The sequence below is a fragment of the Melanostigma gelatinosum genome, assembly GCF_949748355.1.
Source record: "Melanostigma gelatinosum genome assembly, chromosome: 17".
Taxonomy (NCBI): Eukaryota; Metazoa; Chordata; class Actinopteri; order Perciformes; family Zoarcidae; genus Melanostigma; species Melanostigma gelatinosum.
Window position 1 is genome coordinate 23,733,944 of NC_136650.1, and position 15,896 is coordinate 23,749,839.

The following is a 15,896-nucleotide window of genomic DNA, read 5'->3' on the forward strand; positions in this document are numbered from 1 at the left end:
TGTGCGTGTGTGTTGTATGTGTTATTTTGCTCCTCCTGATAGCCTATCAGTGCTGAGATGCTCCTCCTGTCATCACTGATGTTATACTGTATCCGCCTGTGTTCAGGTCTCTACGATACCTCATATTAGTAGAGATCAAACTATGTATAACTGTGTGTAAAGCAGATGGTATAAATAATAATAAAGATGCTCTATTGACGTCAATATAACGTTATGTTTAGTGTTGATGGAGCTGCTACAATGTTAGCTTAGCTTAGCACCGATCGATCAAAGCTCCATTCAGAAAACAACTTCACAAGTACTAAACACAAATAGAGGTTATAGTATATCTATCATCTATTGTCTCTTTCATGTCGATAACTTAGCTAACTAGGTCACTTCGCTAGTTAACCCGTTACCCTAGCTTGTTAACTTAGCTAGTTAGCTGAAGTCTCTTTTCATCCTGTAGATTTAATAAAACTGATCTGAGAGAAAAGGTCAGAAAACATGAAAGACATATAAAACACAGAAAGTGTATAAAAACACATTTATGTAATAAAACATTGAATACATACAAACATTACATACATATACATATAGATATGTACATTTAAATTCAGTGTACAATAACAATGAGAAGAAGAAAATATTGAGAAATGAAGATGAAGACTACGATGATGAAGATGAAGCTGCTGAAGACGATGATGATGAAGAGTCCCCCCCATGTGCTGGAGCAGGAAGTCGTCCAGACTGAAGATGATGATGAAGACTACGATGATGAAGATGAAGCTGCTGCTGATGAAGACGATGATGAAGAAGATGATGATGATGAAGATTACGATGATGAAGATGAAGCTGCTGCTGATGAAGACGATGATGAAGATGATGATGATGAAGAGTGTCTCAACAGGAAGTCGTCCAGACTGAAGACCCGCCCCCAGCCGACAGCAGGGCTCATACTTATGAAGTCATCCAGGTTCATCTGACACTCTGAGGAGGAAACGCATCACAGTGATGTCATCGTGATGTCATCTCATGGTTAACATTACCACATACTGAGGTGATGCGTCATGTGACCTGTGGTCCGTATGGGGGGGTACGGTGGGGGGGGCATCCTCCACGACCCTTCAGAGTCCTTCATGTGGGATCGATCCGACGCAAAGTTCAACAGGAAGCTGTCAGCAGGGACCACACGCAACTTCCTGTTGGGACAGAGACAAAGGTAGTAGTGTTACCTGTGGAGTTCAGGTGTGTGTTACCTGTGGTGTTCAGGTGTGTGTTACCTGTGGTGTTTAGGTGTGTGTTACCTGTGGAGTTCAGGTGTGTGTTACCTGTGGTGTTCAGGTGTGTGTTACCTGTGGTGCTCAGGTGTGTTATCTGTGGTGTTGAGGTATGTGTTACCTGTGGTGTTTATGTGTGTGTTACATGTGGTGTTCAGGTGTGTGTTACCTGTGGTGTTTACGTGCGTTACCTGTGGTGTTTACGTGCGTTACCTGTGGTGTTCACGTGTGTTACCTGTGGTGTGTAGGTGTGTGTTACCTGTGGTATTGAGGTGTGTTACCTGTGGTGTTGAGGTGTGTTACCTGTGGTGTTTACGTGTGTTACCTGTGGTGTTGAGGTGTGTTACCTGTGGTGTTTACATGTGTTACCTGTGGTGTTTAGGTGTGTGTTACCTGTGGTGTTGAGGTGTGTGTTACCTGTGGTGTTGAGGTGTGTTACCTGTGGTGTTGAGGTGTGTTACCTGTGGTGTTTAGGTGTGTGTTACCTGTGGTGTTGAGGTGTGTTACCTGTGGTGTTTAGGTGTGTGTTGCCTGTGGTGTAGAGGTGTGTGTTACCTGTGGTGTTTACGTGTGTTACCTGTGGTGTTTAGGTGTGTGTTACCTGTGGTGTTGAGGTGTGTGTTACCTGTGGTGTTGAGGTGTGTTACCTGTGGTGTTGAGGTGTGTTACCTGTGGTGTTGAGGTGTGTGTTACCTGTGGTGTTGAGGTGTGTTACCTGTGGTGTTGAGGTGTGTTACCTGTGGTGTTGAGGTGTGTGTTACCTGTGGTGTTGAGGTGTGTGTTACCTGTGGTGTTCAGGTGTGTGTTACCTGTGGTACGCAGGTTTGATGTTGTGGTCCGAGCGGAGGGCCTGGTCAGAATACAGCTTCAGGCTGCAGGGAAACGACAGCTCAGTGTCCAGATCATAAACCAGAGAAGAATGAAGTCTGACCTGCAGCAGCACAACGTGGTAGTCCTGAAACACACCATGACATCACGATGACATCACCCGTTTCCGCGATACTACTACTGTACAGCGCTACTACAGTACAGTAGTATCACAGTACAGCAGAGCGGGACTTAGCGGACCCCTGTGTATTATTAATGAACTGTCTATGACATCACAGTTATTATCGATCACACAGTGACATCACAGACCCAGATAACTGGCCGGTCTCCACGTCCAGACTTCTGCTTCCAAAGAGGAACCTGATGGAGAACAAATATCAGCTTTAGAACCAGACAGGTGTTCTTTAACAACCAGACAGGTGTTCTTTAAAAACCAGACAGGTGTTCTTTTAGAACCAGACAGGTGTTCTTTAAAAACCAGACAGGTGTTCTTTTAGAACCAGACAGGTGTTCTTTTAGAACCAGACAGGTGTTCTTTAAAAACCAGAGAGGTGTTCTTTAACAACCAGACAGGTGTTCTTTAACAACCAGACAGGTGTTCTTTAAAAACCAGACAGGTGTTATTTTAGAACCAGACAGGTGTTCTTTAAAAACCAAAGAAGTGTTCTTTAACAACCAGACAGGTGTTCTTTAAAAACCAGAGAGGTGTTCTTTAACAACCAGACAGGTGTTCTTTAAAAACCAGACAGGTGGTCTTTAAAAACCAGACAGGTGTTCTTTAACAACCAGACAGGTGTTCTTTTAGAACCAGACAGGTGTTCTTTAAAAACCAGAGAGGTGTTCTTTAAAAACCAGACAGGTGTTCTTTAACAACCAGAGAGGTGTTCTTTTAGAACCAGACAGGTGTTCTTTAACAACCAGACAGGTGTTCTTTTAGAACCAGACAGGTGTTCTTCAAAAACCACAGAGGTGTTCTTTAACAACCAGACAGGTGTTCTTTAAAAACCAGAGAGGTGTTCTTCAACAACCAGACAGGTGTTCTTTTAGAACCAGACAGGTGTTGTTTAAAAACCAGAGAGGTGTTCTTTAACAAACAGACAGGTGTTCTTTAAAACCCAGAGAGGTTGTTAAAGAACCAGACAGGGGTTCTTTAAAAACCAGAGAGGTGTTCTTTAACAACCAGACAGGTGTTCTTTAAAAACCAGAGAGGTGTTCTTCAACAACCAGACAGGTGTTCTTTTAGAACCAGACAGGTGTTGTTTAAAAACCAGAGAGGTGTTCTTTAACAACCAGACAGGTGTTCTTTAACAACCAGAGAGGTGTTCTTTAAAAACCAGACAGGTGTTCTTTAAAAACCAGACAGGTGTTCTTTAAAAACCAGACAGGTGTTCTTTAAAAACCAGACAGGTGTTCTTTAAAAACCAGAGAGGTGTTCTTCAACAACCAGACAGGTGTTCTTTAACAACCAGACAGGTGTTCTTTTAGAACCAGACAGGTGTTCTTTAAAAACCAGAGAGGTGTTCTTTAACAACCAGACAGGTGTTCTTTAAAAACCAGACAGGTGTTCTTTAACAACCAGACAGGTGTTCTTTAAAAACCAGAGAGGTGTTCTAATAGAACCAGACAGGTGTTCAAATAGAACCAGACAGGTGTTCTAATAGAACCAGACAGGTGTTCTTTAAAAAACCAGAGAGGTGTTCTTTAACAACCAGACAGATGTTCTTTAAAAACCAGACAGGTGTTCTTTAACAACCAGACAGGTGTTCTTTAAAAACCAGAGAGGTGTTCTTTAACAACCAGACAGGTGTTCTTTAAAAACCAGACAGGTGTTCTTTAAAAACCAGACAGGTGTTCTTTAAAAACCAGACAGGTGTTCTTTAAAAACCAGAGAGGTGTTCTTTAAAAACCAGAGAGGTGTTCTTCAACAACCAGACAGGTGTTCTTTAACAACCAGACAGGTGTTCTTTTAGAACCAGACAGGTGTTCTTTAAAAACCAGAGAGGTGTTCTTTAACAACCAGACAGGTGTTCTTTAAAAACCAGAGAGGTGTTCTAATATAACCAGACAGGTGTTCAAATATAACCAGACAGGTGTTCTAATAGAACCAGACAGGTGTTCTTTAAAAAACCAGAGAGGTGTTCTTTAACAACCAGACAGGTGTTCTTTAAAAACCAGACAGGTGTTCTTTAAAAACCAGACAGGTGTTCTTTAAAAACCAGACAGGTGTTCTTTAACAACCAGTCAGGTGTTCTTTAACAACCAGACAGGTGTTCTTTAAAAACCAGAGAGGTGTTCTTTAACAACCAGACAGGTGTTCTTTAACAACCAGACAGGTGTTCTTTAACAACCAGACAGGTGTTCTTTAAAAACCAGACAGGTGTTCTTTTAGAACCAGACAGGTGTTCTTTAAAAACCAGAGAGGTGTTCTTTAAAAACTAGACAGGTGTTCTTTAACAACCAGACAGGTGTTCTTGAACAATCAGACAGGTGTTCTTTAAAAACCAGACAGGTGTTCTTTAACAACCAGACAGGTGTTCTTTAAAAACCAGACAGGTGTTCTTTAAAAACCAGAGAGGTGTTCTAATAGAACCAGACAGGTGTTCTTTAAAACCCAGAGAGGTGTTCTTTAACAACCAGAAAGGTGTTCTTTAAAAACCAGACAGGTGTTCTTTAAAAATGTTGAGGATGAAACTCACCCCAACGTGGAGGAGGCCAGACCACACGTGTGTCCAGCTGCTTCGTGCAGTTCACACGCTGCAATAATAACGCTACCAAAACTGGTTTACAGTTAAAAGGATTTAATCCCACTGATGCAAGTACCATTACAGTTAAACATTGGAGTACATACTCCTATGAAATATTACAATATTAACCCACTTTGGAAAAAACTACCTCTGGTCCCAGGACACAGCCGTCCCAGGGAACCACACGCTAGAAGAGGCAGAAAAACACTTCTATCCCCGCCCACATATTCGTTCGCGACTCCTCCCCTTCCGTCTATCTCAATTTTTATTAGCTAACTTCTCTATGCACTTCTGTAAACGCCTGTCTCCATGACTCTCTTTCCCTGAGTTCCTAACACATTCAATGACGGTCAGTTATTGTTTAATCCCTTCTATGATAATCCTTCAGTATAAAAGTTAAACTTCTGCAACTTTGGCAGACGCTTCATGTCTTATTAGCTACTAATCCTACAACACTTTATGTTTATCTTAATTATGCATTCCCAATACACTTATGATTATGACTAATTATGAATTCTTAATTATGAATTATTAAACACTTTTATTTTATCAACTAAACACACCGTTTTTTGCTCAAATTTCTTACAAAAACCAGACAGGTGTTCTTTAACAACCAGACAGGTGTTCTTTTAGAACCAGACAGGTGTTCTTTAAAAACCAGAGAGGTGTTCTTTAACAACCAGACAGGTGTTCTTTAACAACCAGACAGGTGTTCTTTAACAACCAGACAGGTGCTCTTTGAACACTACAGCCCCCTTTAAAGGGGGCTAGAGTGGGGTGGCGGGGGGGTGGTGTACTTGTGTACAATTCACTTTTGCGATACGAATAAAAAAAAAAAAAAATAATAACAAAAAATACCTGTGTAACAAACAGATTCTGGGCGAAACCACGGGAGCCATTTTACACACTGCAAAACACAATTATACATGAACTAAGATCATATCTAGAAGAACACTACAAGTTTTACCACAAAACCACGTTTTTCTGGGCAAAAAACTGCAGTACGATACTCTTTGTTTTGGTCTCTGATGAGAAAGCACGGAGCGATTTTGGCGGATGAGCACATCCAGATGACCGTGCTTCGACCCCGCTTCGCGTATCGTTTTCGAAATTACTCTCTTTCAAACCGTTCAAAAGTTATGGGGATACATGCCAATGTCAGCCACTGGTCACGACAAAAAATATTGGGTAAAAAAACTTACGTTTTGATGATTTTATGGACGAAAAACGGATCTTTTCCAGCGGATTTTGGTGCAGTTGTGTGCCCCATGTTGTGATGTGTGTCTGTGAGTGATAACAATACGCTAGCTCACTGAATGAGGAAATGGCAGGCGAAACTGTGAGCTGGACCAATCCATGTTGGGAGGAAGGTTTGCCCAGCATTTTCCGATTTTTAGTCAGTAAACAGACAAGGAGATTGTCAAACACCCCCGCATGGCTCCCGTTGGACTATCCCACATCGAAAAATTTGTTTTTTTGTGAAAATCGAGCAGGCACAGCCCATTTCACAGTCCATTTTACAGTCACACAGACACAAATTATGATTCATATATTTTTATGATTGACAGATATGACATTCATAACTGCTCAAAATTATTCCAAATTGTGTCAAGCTGCTTTATTAGGATTATTGAACACTCTTAGTGATAAGAAAAGTGAATATATAGTTAATATTTAGTTATATACTTTATAAAGTTTGAATACAGCAATGCAACCAAATGCTTCCAAAAATGATAATTTAGCATGCCTTTGCTTGGTTCATGCTGGCCTGCTTCACTCAATCGAAGTCAAATCAGTTTTAGAGACTGTAAAACCTGTTGTGCTATGACTGTGGCTATGTCATTGTTGGAATGCTGTTAAGCATTCCAACTATTGTTATCCTGTTTCTTTATTGTTGGAATGCTGTTAAGCATTCCAACTATTGTTCTTCAAATCTTTATTCAACTTCTATTTCTTCCGTGCCCCTCTTCTCCTCCTTCATTTTTTAAGCTACAGAAACCATTCAACTATCAAAATGTTCAGCTCTTTCACCAGAGGGGTGCTATGACTTTTCATATTTCTAACCTTTAAACTTTTTGAATTATTAAGCTTTTTATTTTCAATGGGATCTCTATGGAGAATATTTTCAAATGGCTTCAGGCACACAGGTGTTCGCGATTGAGCCAATTAGTGATGTTGATAAACACACAGACTCACAGACACACGCGCACATACACTCCTCTCACTCTCTCTTGTAAATAAAAATATATTCATTCAATGTTAAATAATATGAGCTATACTTGTAAGCTTATATTGCGGAGTTGTGAGGTCACTGTAAGTAGGTCAAAAACTGCAAGCAGGGCATTCCGTCGCCTGTTCGCACGATAGAAACAGATACAGTGGCCCTGAAAGAAACACTTGCTTAAACCACCAGATTAGGGCAGAAACTGCCATCTTAGAGTAGGAGAAGAGTTCTCTTTATCTATTCACACAGAGACTTCGAAATAGCTTAGAACTGCACCCTTGTTCCGGCACCTTAAGTGTTAACAATATGCAGACACACTGACGTTCCAGAGAAGGCGGTCCCGGAACTGAGCCAGTGTGGGTGAAGTTGCCCAGAGCTCCATCAGGTCATCTGAACGCTAAAAAACAGATCCACCTCCTACTTTGTATTCAACCAATAGGCTTCCATCAGAAGAACCTTTAACACGCATGCACACTCTGTCTAAGCGCCTTTTAGCTTTTCATTCGCTCCTACAGAGTGAACTTTTTCTAGGTCCGTGCACGTTTAACTGCTGGACATAATACTTCTGTTACAAATAAACCTTATTGCTTGAATTGAGCTAAACGCCTCGACCTCAGTCTGTTCACCTGAGTTTTCTCCTCAACATGAGTTTTATTCTTAACACTCTCTCTGTGTCTCTCATACAGTCATTCAGGTCTTAGGGATCTTCAGAGGTCTTTCCCCCCTCCTCCACCCACACACACACACACACACACACACACACACACACACCCACCCCATTTTAAAATAAAAGCCGCACACACATGATTTGTTGCAGCTGTTACGTGTTGCATCTCGGCCAATCAGACATGAGTATTCTGATAAGTTTCCTGATTCGAGTGACATTTACACACACCGCGACACAAGAGGGAGAGACGAGGAAAGACATGGCAGAGCAGGACAACAGTCATGTAAACTGTAAAAGATAAAACATCGGACAATCTCCAAATGAGAAAGTTTGCCAGAGATATCAGAGCCTCTCTCTCTCTCTCTGTGTGTCTCTCATATAGTCATTCAGGTCTTAGGGATCTTTAGAGGTCTTTCCCCCCCTCCTCCACCCCCCCACACACACACATACACACACACGCCATTTTAAAATAAAAGCCCCACAGAATGAATCCTAACTGAAATGCTTGTGATGAGCCTGTCATTTAATAACCTCTGTTTATGTGTCAAACATTATGATTATGTCTCCTCTCCCCTCCCTCCCCCACCCAGTCCCACCCTTTCAAAATAAAAGCCTCATGGATTAACTGTATGTAAACATTAAGCTCAAAATTAGGCTTTTTTGTTGAAATAATGAATGCTCTTACTAATACTGCGACAACTACTACTACTGCTAATATTTCTAGTATTACCACTACTACTACAACTTTTGCTGTTGCTACTATTACTACTACTGCTACTGCTATTACTGCTACCATAAATATTATTACTACCACTACTATTATTACTGATACCACAACTGCTAATACTGCTATTCCTGCTACTACCAGTACTAATACTACTACAGCTATTAGTACGACTGCTGATACTACTACTTCTACTACTTCTAATTACAAATACTTCGACGACAACTTCTACTACTACTGCTACTACAAATATCACTACTGCTACAACTAGTACTTATTCAAATGCTACTCATACTTATACTGTGAATAATACTTCTACTACTACTACAACAAATATCACTACTGCTGGAATTATTTTAAGCTACAGAAACCGTTCGAATATCAAAATGTTCAGCTCTTTCAGGAGAAGGGTGACATAACTTCATATTTGTAATCTTTTTGGATTATTCAGCTTTTTGCAATTTTTTTAAAATTGGATATCTGTTTTCAGCAATGTTTTTGAGATTCATTTCAGCTTTCAGCATTCCAACGCATTTTCAGCAGGAAATGCATTTTCCAGTTTAAATTGTTAGGCTTTATTTCAGACACAAGTGCTTTTTTTCTGGCGAACCTGAAACTTTTTCAATTTGAGTTGTGCCATATGTGTATTTGTTGAAGGAAACAGTAACATATACACAATTTTACAGATATCAGCACATCTCACAAGTGTTACCTGTATTATACAATCAAAAAAAATAATTAAAATAGACCTTGTAGTTGCAGAAATACACTCTCTTTAGTATGGGTATGCAATTGTCGAGCAGAGGCCTAAAAATAGGGGCAGTGTTCTTAAGAACCATACAGCTGTTCTTTTCAAACCAGACAGGTGTTCTTTAAAAACCAGACAGGTATTATTTAAGAACCAGACAGGTGATTCAGAGAAACTGAACCGGCAGACGTTCTGTAAAATGTGTGTTCTCACCATTCGGTTCTCATTTGAGATGAAAACCACATACAATTCTTCCAGCAGTGCGGTTCTCTCGGTTCTGACGAACTCACAGAGTTTCCAAACATTTTCTTCACTGCAGAACAAGAACAGACAACAAAACCAGTTTATACAACATGTGTTGAACTGGTATTTTCTAGAGTAGAACCAGTTGGTAGAAAATGTGTTGAACTGGGATTTTCGGTTGGTAGAACTTTGAGAGTACTGTGTTTTCTTGTACCATTAGGACTACAAGTACACGTCAATTTACCATTTAGTAATACAGAATACAAAACAGTAATATAGTTTGTAGTTCAATGTATATATCGTACGACTACAGAACATGCGTTGTAGTACTACAGAATATACAGTATATTGTACTACAACAGAACACGTGTTGTAGTACTACAGAACGTATGGTACTAGTATATTGTAGTAATACATAACGTATGTTGTACTCCTACAGAACAGGTAGTAGTACAGAAGACTCGCCAGTAACAGCTGGTGTAAACGCAGTTTTCGCGGCTCGGTGTGATGTCGTCACGTTCCATGTTGTGTGTCACACTGAAAACGTTCCGTCGGGGGAAAAGGATGTGACGTCACATCTTGTGGATCTTGAGCCTGCACACCTTTCAAACTAAAAGTTTAAACTTCTGTTCATTTTCTTTTACTCAGACCTTCAGTCCGCCTACCGGTTCAGGCAAAGACCTTCAGTCTACAGGTTCAGATAAAGACCGTCATGCTTTGGTTCCGGAAGAATGACCTGAAGGAAAATACCAAAACGGGAGATCTAACTTCAGCCTTCAAAATAAAGGCAGGCAGAGTTTCATTGATGAAGTAAAATCAATGTTCAATAAGAAATGTCGATCATTAACTTGGACTTTATTATGATATGTTTACAATTTAAAATAGTTTGATTTTGTAGTTATACACTTTATATTTATATATATCTATATATCCTGTATATATCCACATACATTATATAGTTGTAGTCACATTTGAGTTTTTAGTTATAATTTCCTGATATTTCTAAATTAAACACAAACAAAAATTAGTTCTGATCACTTTATTTTCTTGATATTGAATTAAAATGAAAAAGTTAAGCTTTAACCATTTGTAAACATGTTTCTGAAATGTTTAATATATATTATTTATGAATATATTTTATATATGAATATTATAGATAATAATATATTACTGTATAATATTCATCAATAGTATGACTATATCATATTAATATAATACAATATTATATATTCATATTATTTATTCATATATATAATACTATGCTGAGGATAAGTTGATATCAGTATTAATAGATTTTAACACTTTTACACTTCTGATTAGTTAGTAAAACACATTTGCTTAACTCTTAAATGAAACAAACCACAAGAAGAAACATGAAACTAAAAAGTGAATATTTATTAACTGACTAGTAGCAGAATCACCATGGCAACACACAACTGCTGATGAAACAAAAACAAAAAACAGGTTTATTAAAATTAAAGGCATGAGGTCAAAGATCTCTGTAGTAAAGTCAGTGTTAGTTGGTTCATTCGGTCGGTCGGGTTGTCGGTCGGTCGATCGGTGGACAGGTTGCTAGGTGAAGAGGCGAATTGTGGCATCGGCTCCAGAGGAGAAGATCCAGGGTTGAGTGGGATGAAAGGTCACATCCAGGACGCCGAGGTCATGAGTGATCACATGACCTCGGAGAACCTTCACCGGGACGATCAATGGGTTCTGTAGCAGGTCACTGGGGGGGTGCAAGGTCAGTGTATATTACTGTGTGTATTACTGTGTATATTAGTGTCTATTACTGTGTATTATTGTCGATTACTGTGTATTACCTGTAAACCGTCCCGTGACAGACGATGACAGATCCGTCGTCGGACGCCGAGGCAAACAGCGGGTAAAGTCGATGATAGGCCACGCCCCTCACGGCTTTCTTATGGTGTCTGCAGACAGGAAATGATCAATACCATCAACACCACAGTCTGGAACATGTGTTGCAACAGGCGATCAAATCAAAACAATGGATAAAAAATGATTCAATGCAGACATCGAGTTTTGGCTGTTGAATGAGGACAGAAAAATTATTGACATAAACCTTTGGTTTCACTTTACGTCTACCGGCATCAGACAGGAAGTCAGTGGTAGTAAAGCCCGCCTCTCGTTTGTTGTGATTGGCTGCCTGGACCAGACGTTACATTGACGAGCAGTGCGAACCCGTACCAAAGGTATAAATCTATAGCACCAAATGTGGCCAGTAAGGATTCCTTCACCAGCTGATTGACAGGTACGTACCGTAACATCTTGTAAGGTTTGGTTGAGAGGTCGAGGTCAAACCAGCTCAGCCTGCAGTCGTAACTCCCACAGATCACGTGATCACCTGTAGACACACCCACAAATTAGACAGAAGCTCCACCCCTTAGTAGTGATGTCAGCTGATTATTGTTTCAAAGAATAATTTGATATTTGAATGACTCGTGAATCTGGTGTTTCGGATCTGGTTTTTGGTGAATCTGGTGTTTTGGTGAATCTGGTTACCCCCGGGGTGGACGGCCATGCTGGAGATCCACTTGGAGTTGGCCTGTAGTTTTTTGGTCATTTCCTGTTTCACCAGGTTGTAGATCCGAACTGAGCGCTGCGTCCCCACGAAGAAGTAAGGCCTGACAGGGTGGAAGGATACGCACTGAACCAGACCTTTGTTCTTCCTGAAGGGGTTCTGACTCCGCCTCCGGCTCACCTGGTGGATGAACACCTGCAGGTGGCTGGAGTGATCGGGCATTACCGACGCCAGGTAGTCTCCTTTAGCGTGCCACGTCACCTGGTGGACAGCCTGAGTGGACGATACGTTCGGTTAGTTATTGATCGTGTATCTGTAATCAATACAACAGGTGGGTTTCTCACTTTGGGGTGTTGTATTTTGAGGCGGATCCCTTGGCTAAGCTCCTCCCCTTCCACATCGCTCCATTTCACAGGCCCCACCTCCTCAGTGGACTCCGTCTCCCTCTGAACCGAGAGTAGTCGCTCTGTTGACAAGACAACCTGTCTTTCTGCCAGAAGGGGAGACAGGATCAACACCACCGAGTCCCTGAATCACAGAGAGAGAGACTGGTCATCAGCGAGAACGTTTGAATTATATAACTTATAACTATAATATTTAAATGTACTTTGGGAACATGAACAGACAGGACAGAGAGACACACACACAGGAAAGAAAGACACAAGAGAGAGAAAGAACGCCGGGAGAGAGCGACACACGGGACAGACAGAAAAATCCTTACTGGGCGACAGCCAGCAGACAGACAGACGCGTTTGGGTTCCAGGCGATGCTCTTCACAGCTCCGCCCACCTGGACCGTCTTCATACAGCGAGACGAACAAACCTCCCAGAACCTCACGGAGCCGTCATCACTACCTGGAAGTACACACAACACAGAGTACTTATGTACTAGTACACACAACGTAGTTCTATACACACACTGTACTTGTACAGGGCAAGATGTCGCCGTGCCAGCAGCTCCCTGTGTGTTTTCATTTTGTGTCTTTCTTCCCACCCTTTCCTCTTCTTTTTGTTTTTTCCTTAACGTTTGGTTTAAGTCACGGTCAGACAATGGACCGTAACTTTTTCTCAACTTTCTGTTACTTTTCTCCGTCTTTGTAACGGAGAGCCACACACAATGAGCATTGTTTACTCCCGTGATCAGCTGAGTGAGCCGATAAGCGAAGAGGAGGAAATACAAACGCTGAGGCAGCAGTGGACACCATCCACTCCACTGTGTCTGGACTGCTGAGTCAACACCCTGGTGCATTTTTGGCAATTACTGGAGACTTTAATCACACCACTCTGGATAAAGCCCTGCCAACTTTCCACCAGTATGTTGACTGCCCCACAAGGAACAATAAAACCCTGGACCTTCTGTCTGCTAATGCTAAGGATGCATACAGTGCCACTGCCAGTGCTCAGGGAGTGCAAGGACTCCTACAGGAGGAAGCTGGGGGCCAAACTCCAGCAGAACAATGTGAAGGAGGTGTGGACGGGATGAAGCAGATCACCGGCTTCAAGGAGACAACCAGGGGGCTCCCCGGAGAGGCCAACGAGCTATACTTATATATAGCTGATACGGTGGTCAGTGATACTGGAGCCCCACAGGGAACTCTTCTTCTTGAGGAAACTTCAATCCTTCAACGTGTGCAGCAGGATGCTGGAGATGTTCTACAGTCTGTTGTGGTCAGTGCACTGGACTCCTGTAGTCTGCTGGGGGAGCAGCATTGGAGCCGGAGACACCAACAGACTGAACAAACGAGTTAAGAAGGCCGGCTCCATCATCGGCTGCAAACAAGACAATCTGGAAGAGGTGGTGGAGAGGACACTGAAGAAACTAGGATCCATGTTAGATAACCAGGACCACCCTCTGCACCACCTCCTGCAGGGACAGACTGATGCAGCTCCGCTGTCACAGGACGGATCCAGGAGAACATTCTGCTGTTAGACTTTATAACATATCACCTCTGAACAGATCATCCTCCACATAAATACACACCGCTACACTGCCGTTTAGTTTACAGTTCGTTAATTTAACACAATTCTATTTCACTGCATATACTGTACTTCTATTTAATATGTTCTACTATGTTATGTTATTGTTTATATATTGTGCATTTTTCATACTTAATATTTTTATTCTGGTACTTCGTTGCTGAACTATATCTTTGCTGCTGTAACTAACAATTTCGGGTGATGTTAACCAAGAACAACTCATATGACAGAGTGCGTTCGAGTTGTGTCTGCGCCGCATAGCAATACAACCAACTTGTTCAACCACCTGAAAAATCACCACAAACCACAGTAGGATGAACGCATTAAGGCCAAAGCTCACGTCACCTCACTGAACCTCCGTCCATGTCCAACGTCAACCCAGAAACCATAACAGTGACCCTGCACAGCGCCACAGCGTATCCATCCACCTCCCAAAGACACGCTGACATAACGCATGCAATCGCATTTCATTTGGCCAAAGACGTGTCCAATAAATACTGTGAGCAACACATATTTATGCGACCGTGGCGCACCGGGTTAAGAGGGTCGTCTGGAAACCGGAAGGTCAACATTAGCCTGAATGTAGCACAACATGGAAGTGGAAGCAGTGTTCTTGTTCATTTAAACGTGACAGTGCAATAAAAAGATGTTGTCCCTAAAATGAATGAACAATCGTGAAATAATCGTGATCGCAATATTGATCAAAATAATCACGATTATGATTTTGGCCATAATCGTGCAGCCCTAACACACACACACACACACACACACTGTACTCACACACACACACACACACACACACACACACACACACACACACTGTACTCACACACACACTGTACTCACACACACACACACACTGTACTCACACACACACACACACTGTACTCACACACACACACACTGTACTCACACACACACTGTACTCACACACACACTGTACTCACACACACACACACTGTACTCACACACACACACACTGTACTCACACACACACACACTGTACTCACACACACACTGTACTCACACACACACTGTACTCACACACACACACACTGTACTCACACACACACACACACACTGTACTCACACACACACACTGTACTCACACACACACACACTGTACACACACACACACACACAGTACACACACACACTGTACACACACACACACACACACACTGTACACACACACTGTACTCACACACACACACACACACTGTACTCACACACACACACACACTGTACACACACACACACACACACTGTACACACACACACTGTACACACACACACACACACACACTGTACACACACACACACACTGTACACACACACACACACTGTACACACACACACACACTGTACACACACACACACACTGTACACACACACACTGTACTCACACACACACACACTGTACTCACACACACACACACTGTACTCACACACACACACACTGTACACACACACACTGTACTCACACACACACACACTGTACTCACACACACACACACTGTACACACACACACACACACACTGTACACACACACACACTGTACACACACACACACACACACACTGTACACACACACACACTGTACACACACACACACACACACTGTACACACACACACTGTACTCACACACACACACACTGTACTCACACACACACACACTGTACACACACACACACACACTGTACACACACACACTGTACTCACACACACACACACTGTACTCACACACACACACACTGTACACACACACACACACTGTACTCACACACACACACACTGTACTCACACACACACACACTGTACTCACACACACACTGTTACCTGAGGCGAGCCATTGTCCTGATGGAGACACACTGATGGAGCGAACCAGACCACTGTGACCCCGATACACCTGAACACAGAGTATGTTTGTGAGCATTCACCG

General features: G+C 42.0%; 2 protein-coding genes across 3 annotated transcripts in view; both read right to left on the reverse strand.

The window, feature by feature from the left end:
- Window positions 1–657: 657 nt before the first annotated feature.
- On the reverse strand, window positions 658–9,961 carry ntaq1 (N-terminal glutamine amidase 1; the record flags this gene model as incomplete). Its single annotated transcript, XM_079288371.1, has 6 exons — window positions 658–969; window positions 1,057–1,181; window positions 2,069–2,214; window positions 2,397–2,447; window positions 9,408–9,507; window positions 9,903–9,961. 6 exons carry the CDS (start codon window positions 9,959–9,961, stop codon window positions 815–817), a joined length of 636 nt encoding a protein of 211 aa, XP_079144497.1. The 3' UTR covers window positions 658–814.
- An 848-nt stretch (window positions 9,962–10,809) lies between these two features.
- The window catches only part of bop1 (BOP1 ribosomal biogenesis factor), a 9,102-nt gene continuing 4,015 nt past the window's right edge, over window positions 10,810–15,896 (reverse strand). For both annotated transcript variants that reach the window (XM_079287890.1, XM_079287889.1), the window contains exons 9-15: window positions 15,794–15,863; window positions 12,698–12,830; window positions 12,321–12,504; window positions 11,958–12,249; window positions 11,715–11,799; window positions 11,258–11,365; window positions 10,810–11,163 (exon numbers count right to left, since the gene is read on the reverse strand). In XM_079287890.1, the coding sequence (XP_079144016.1) occupies window positions 11,010–11,163; window positions 11,258–11,365; window positions 11,715–11,799; window positions 11,958–12,249; window positions 12,321–12,504; window positions 12,698–12,830; window positions 15,794–15,863 (1,026 nt within the window). In that variant the 3' untranslated portion in view covers window positions 10,810–11,009. The remainder of the gene's footprint in view (window positions 11,164–11,257; window positions 11,366–11,714; window positions 11,800–11,957; window positions 12,250–12,320; window positions 12,505–12,697; window positions 12,831–15,793; window positions 15,864–15,896) is intronic.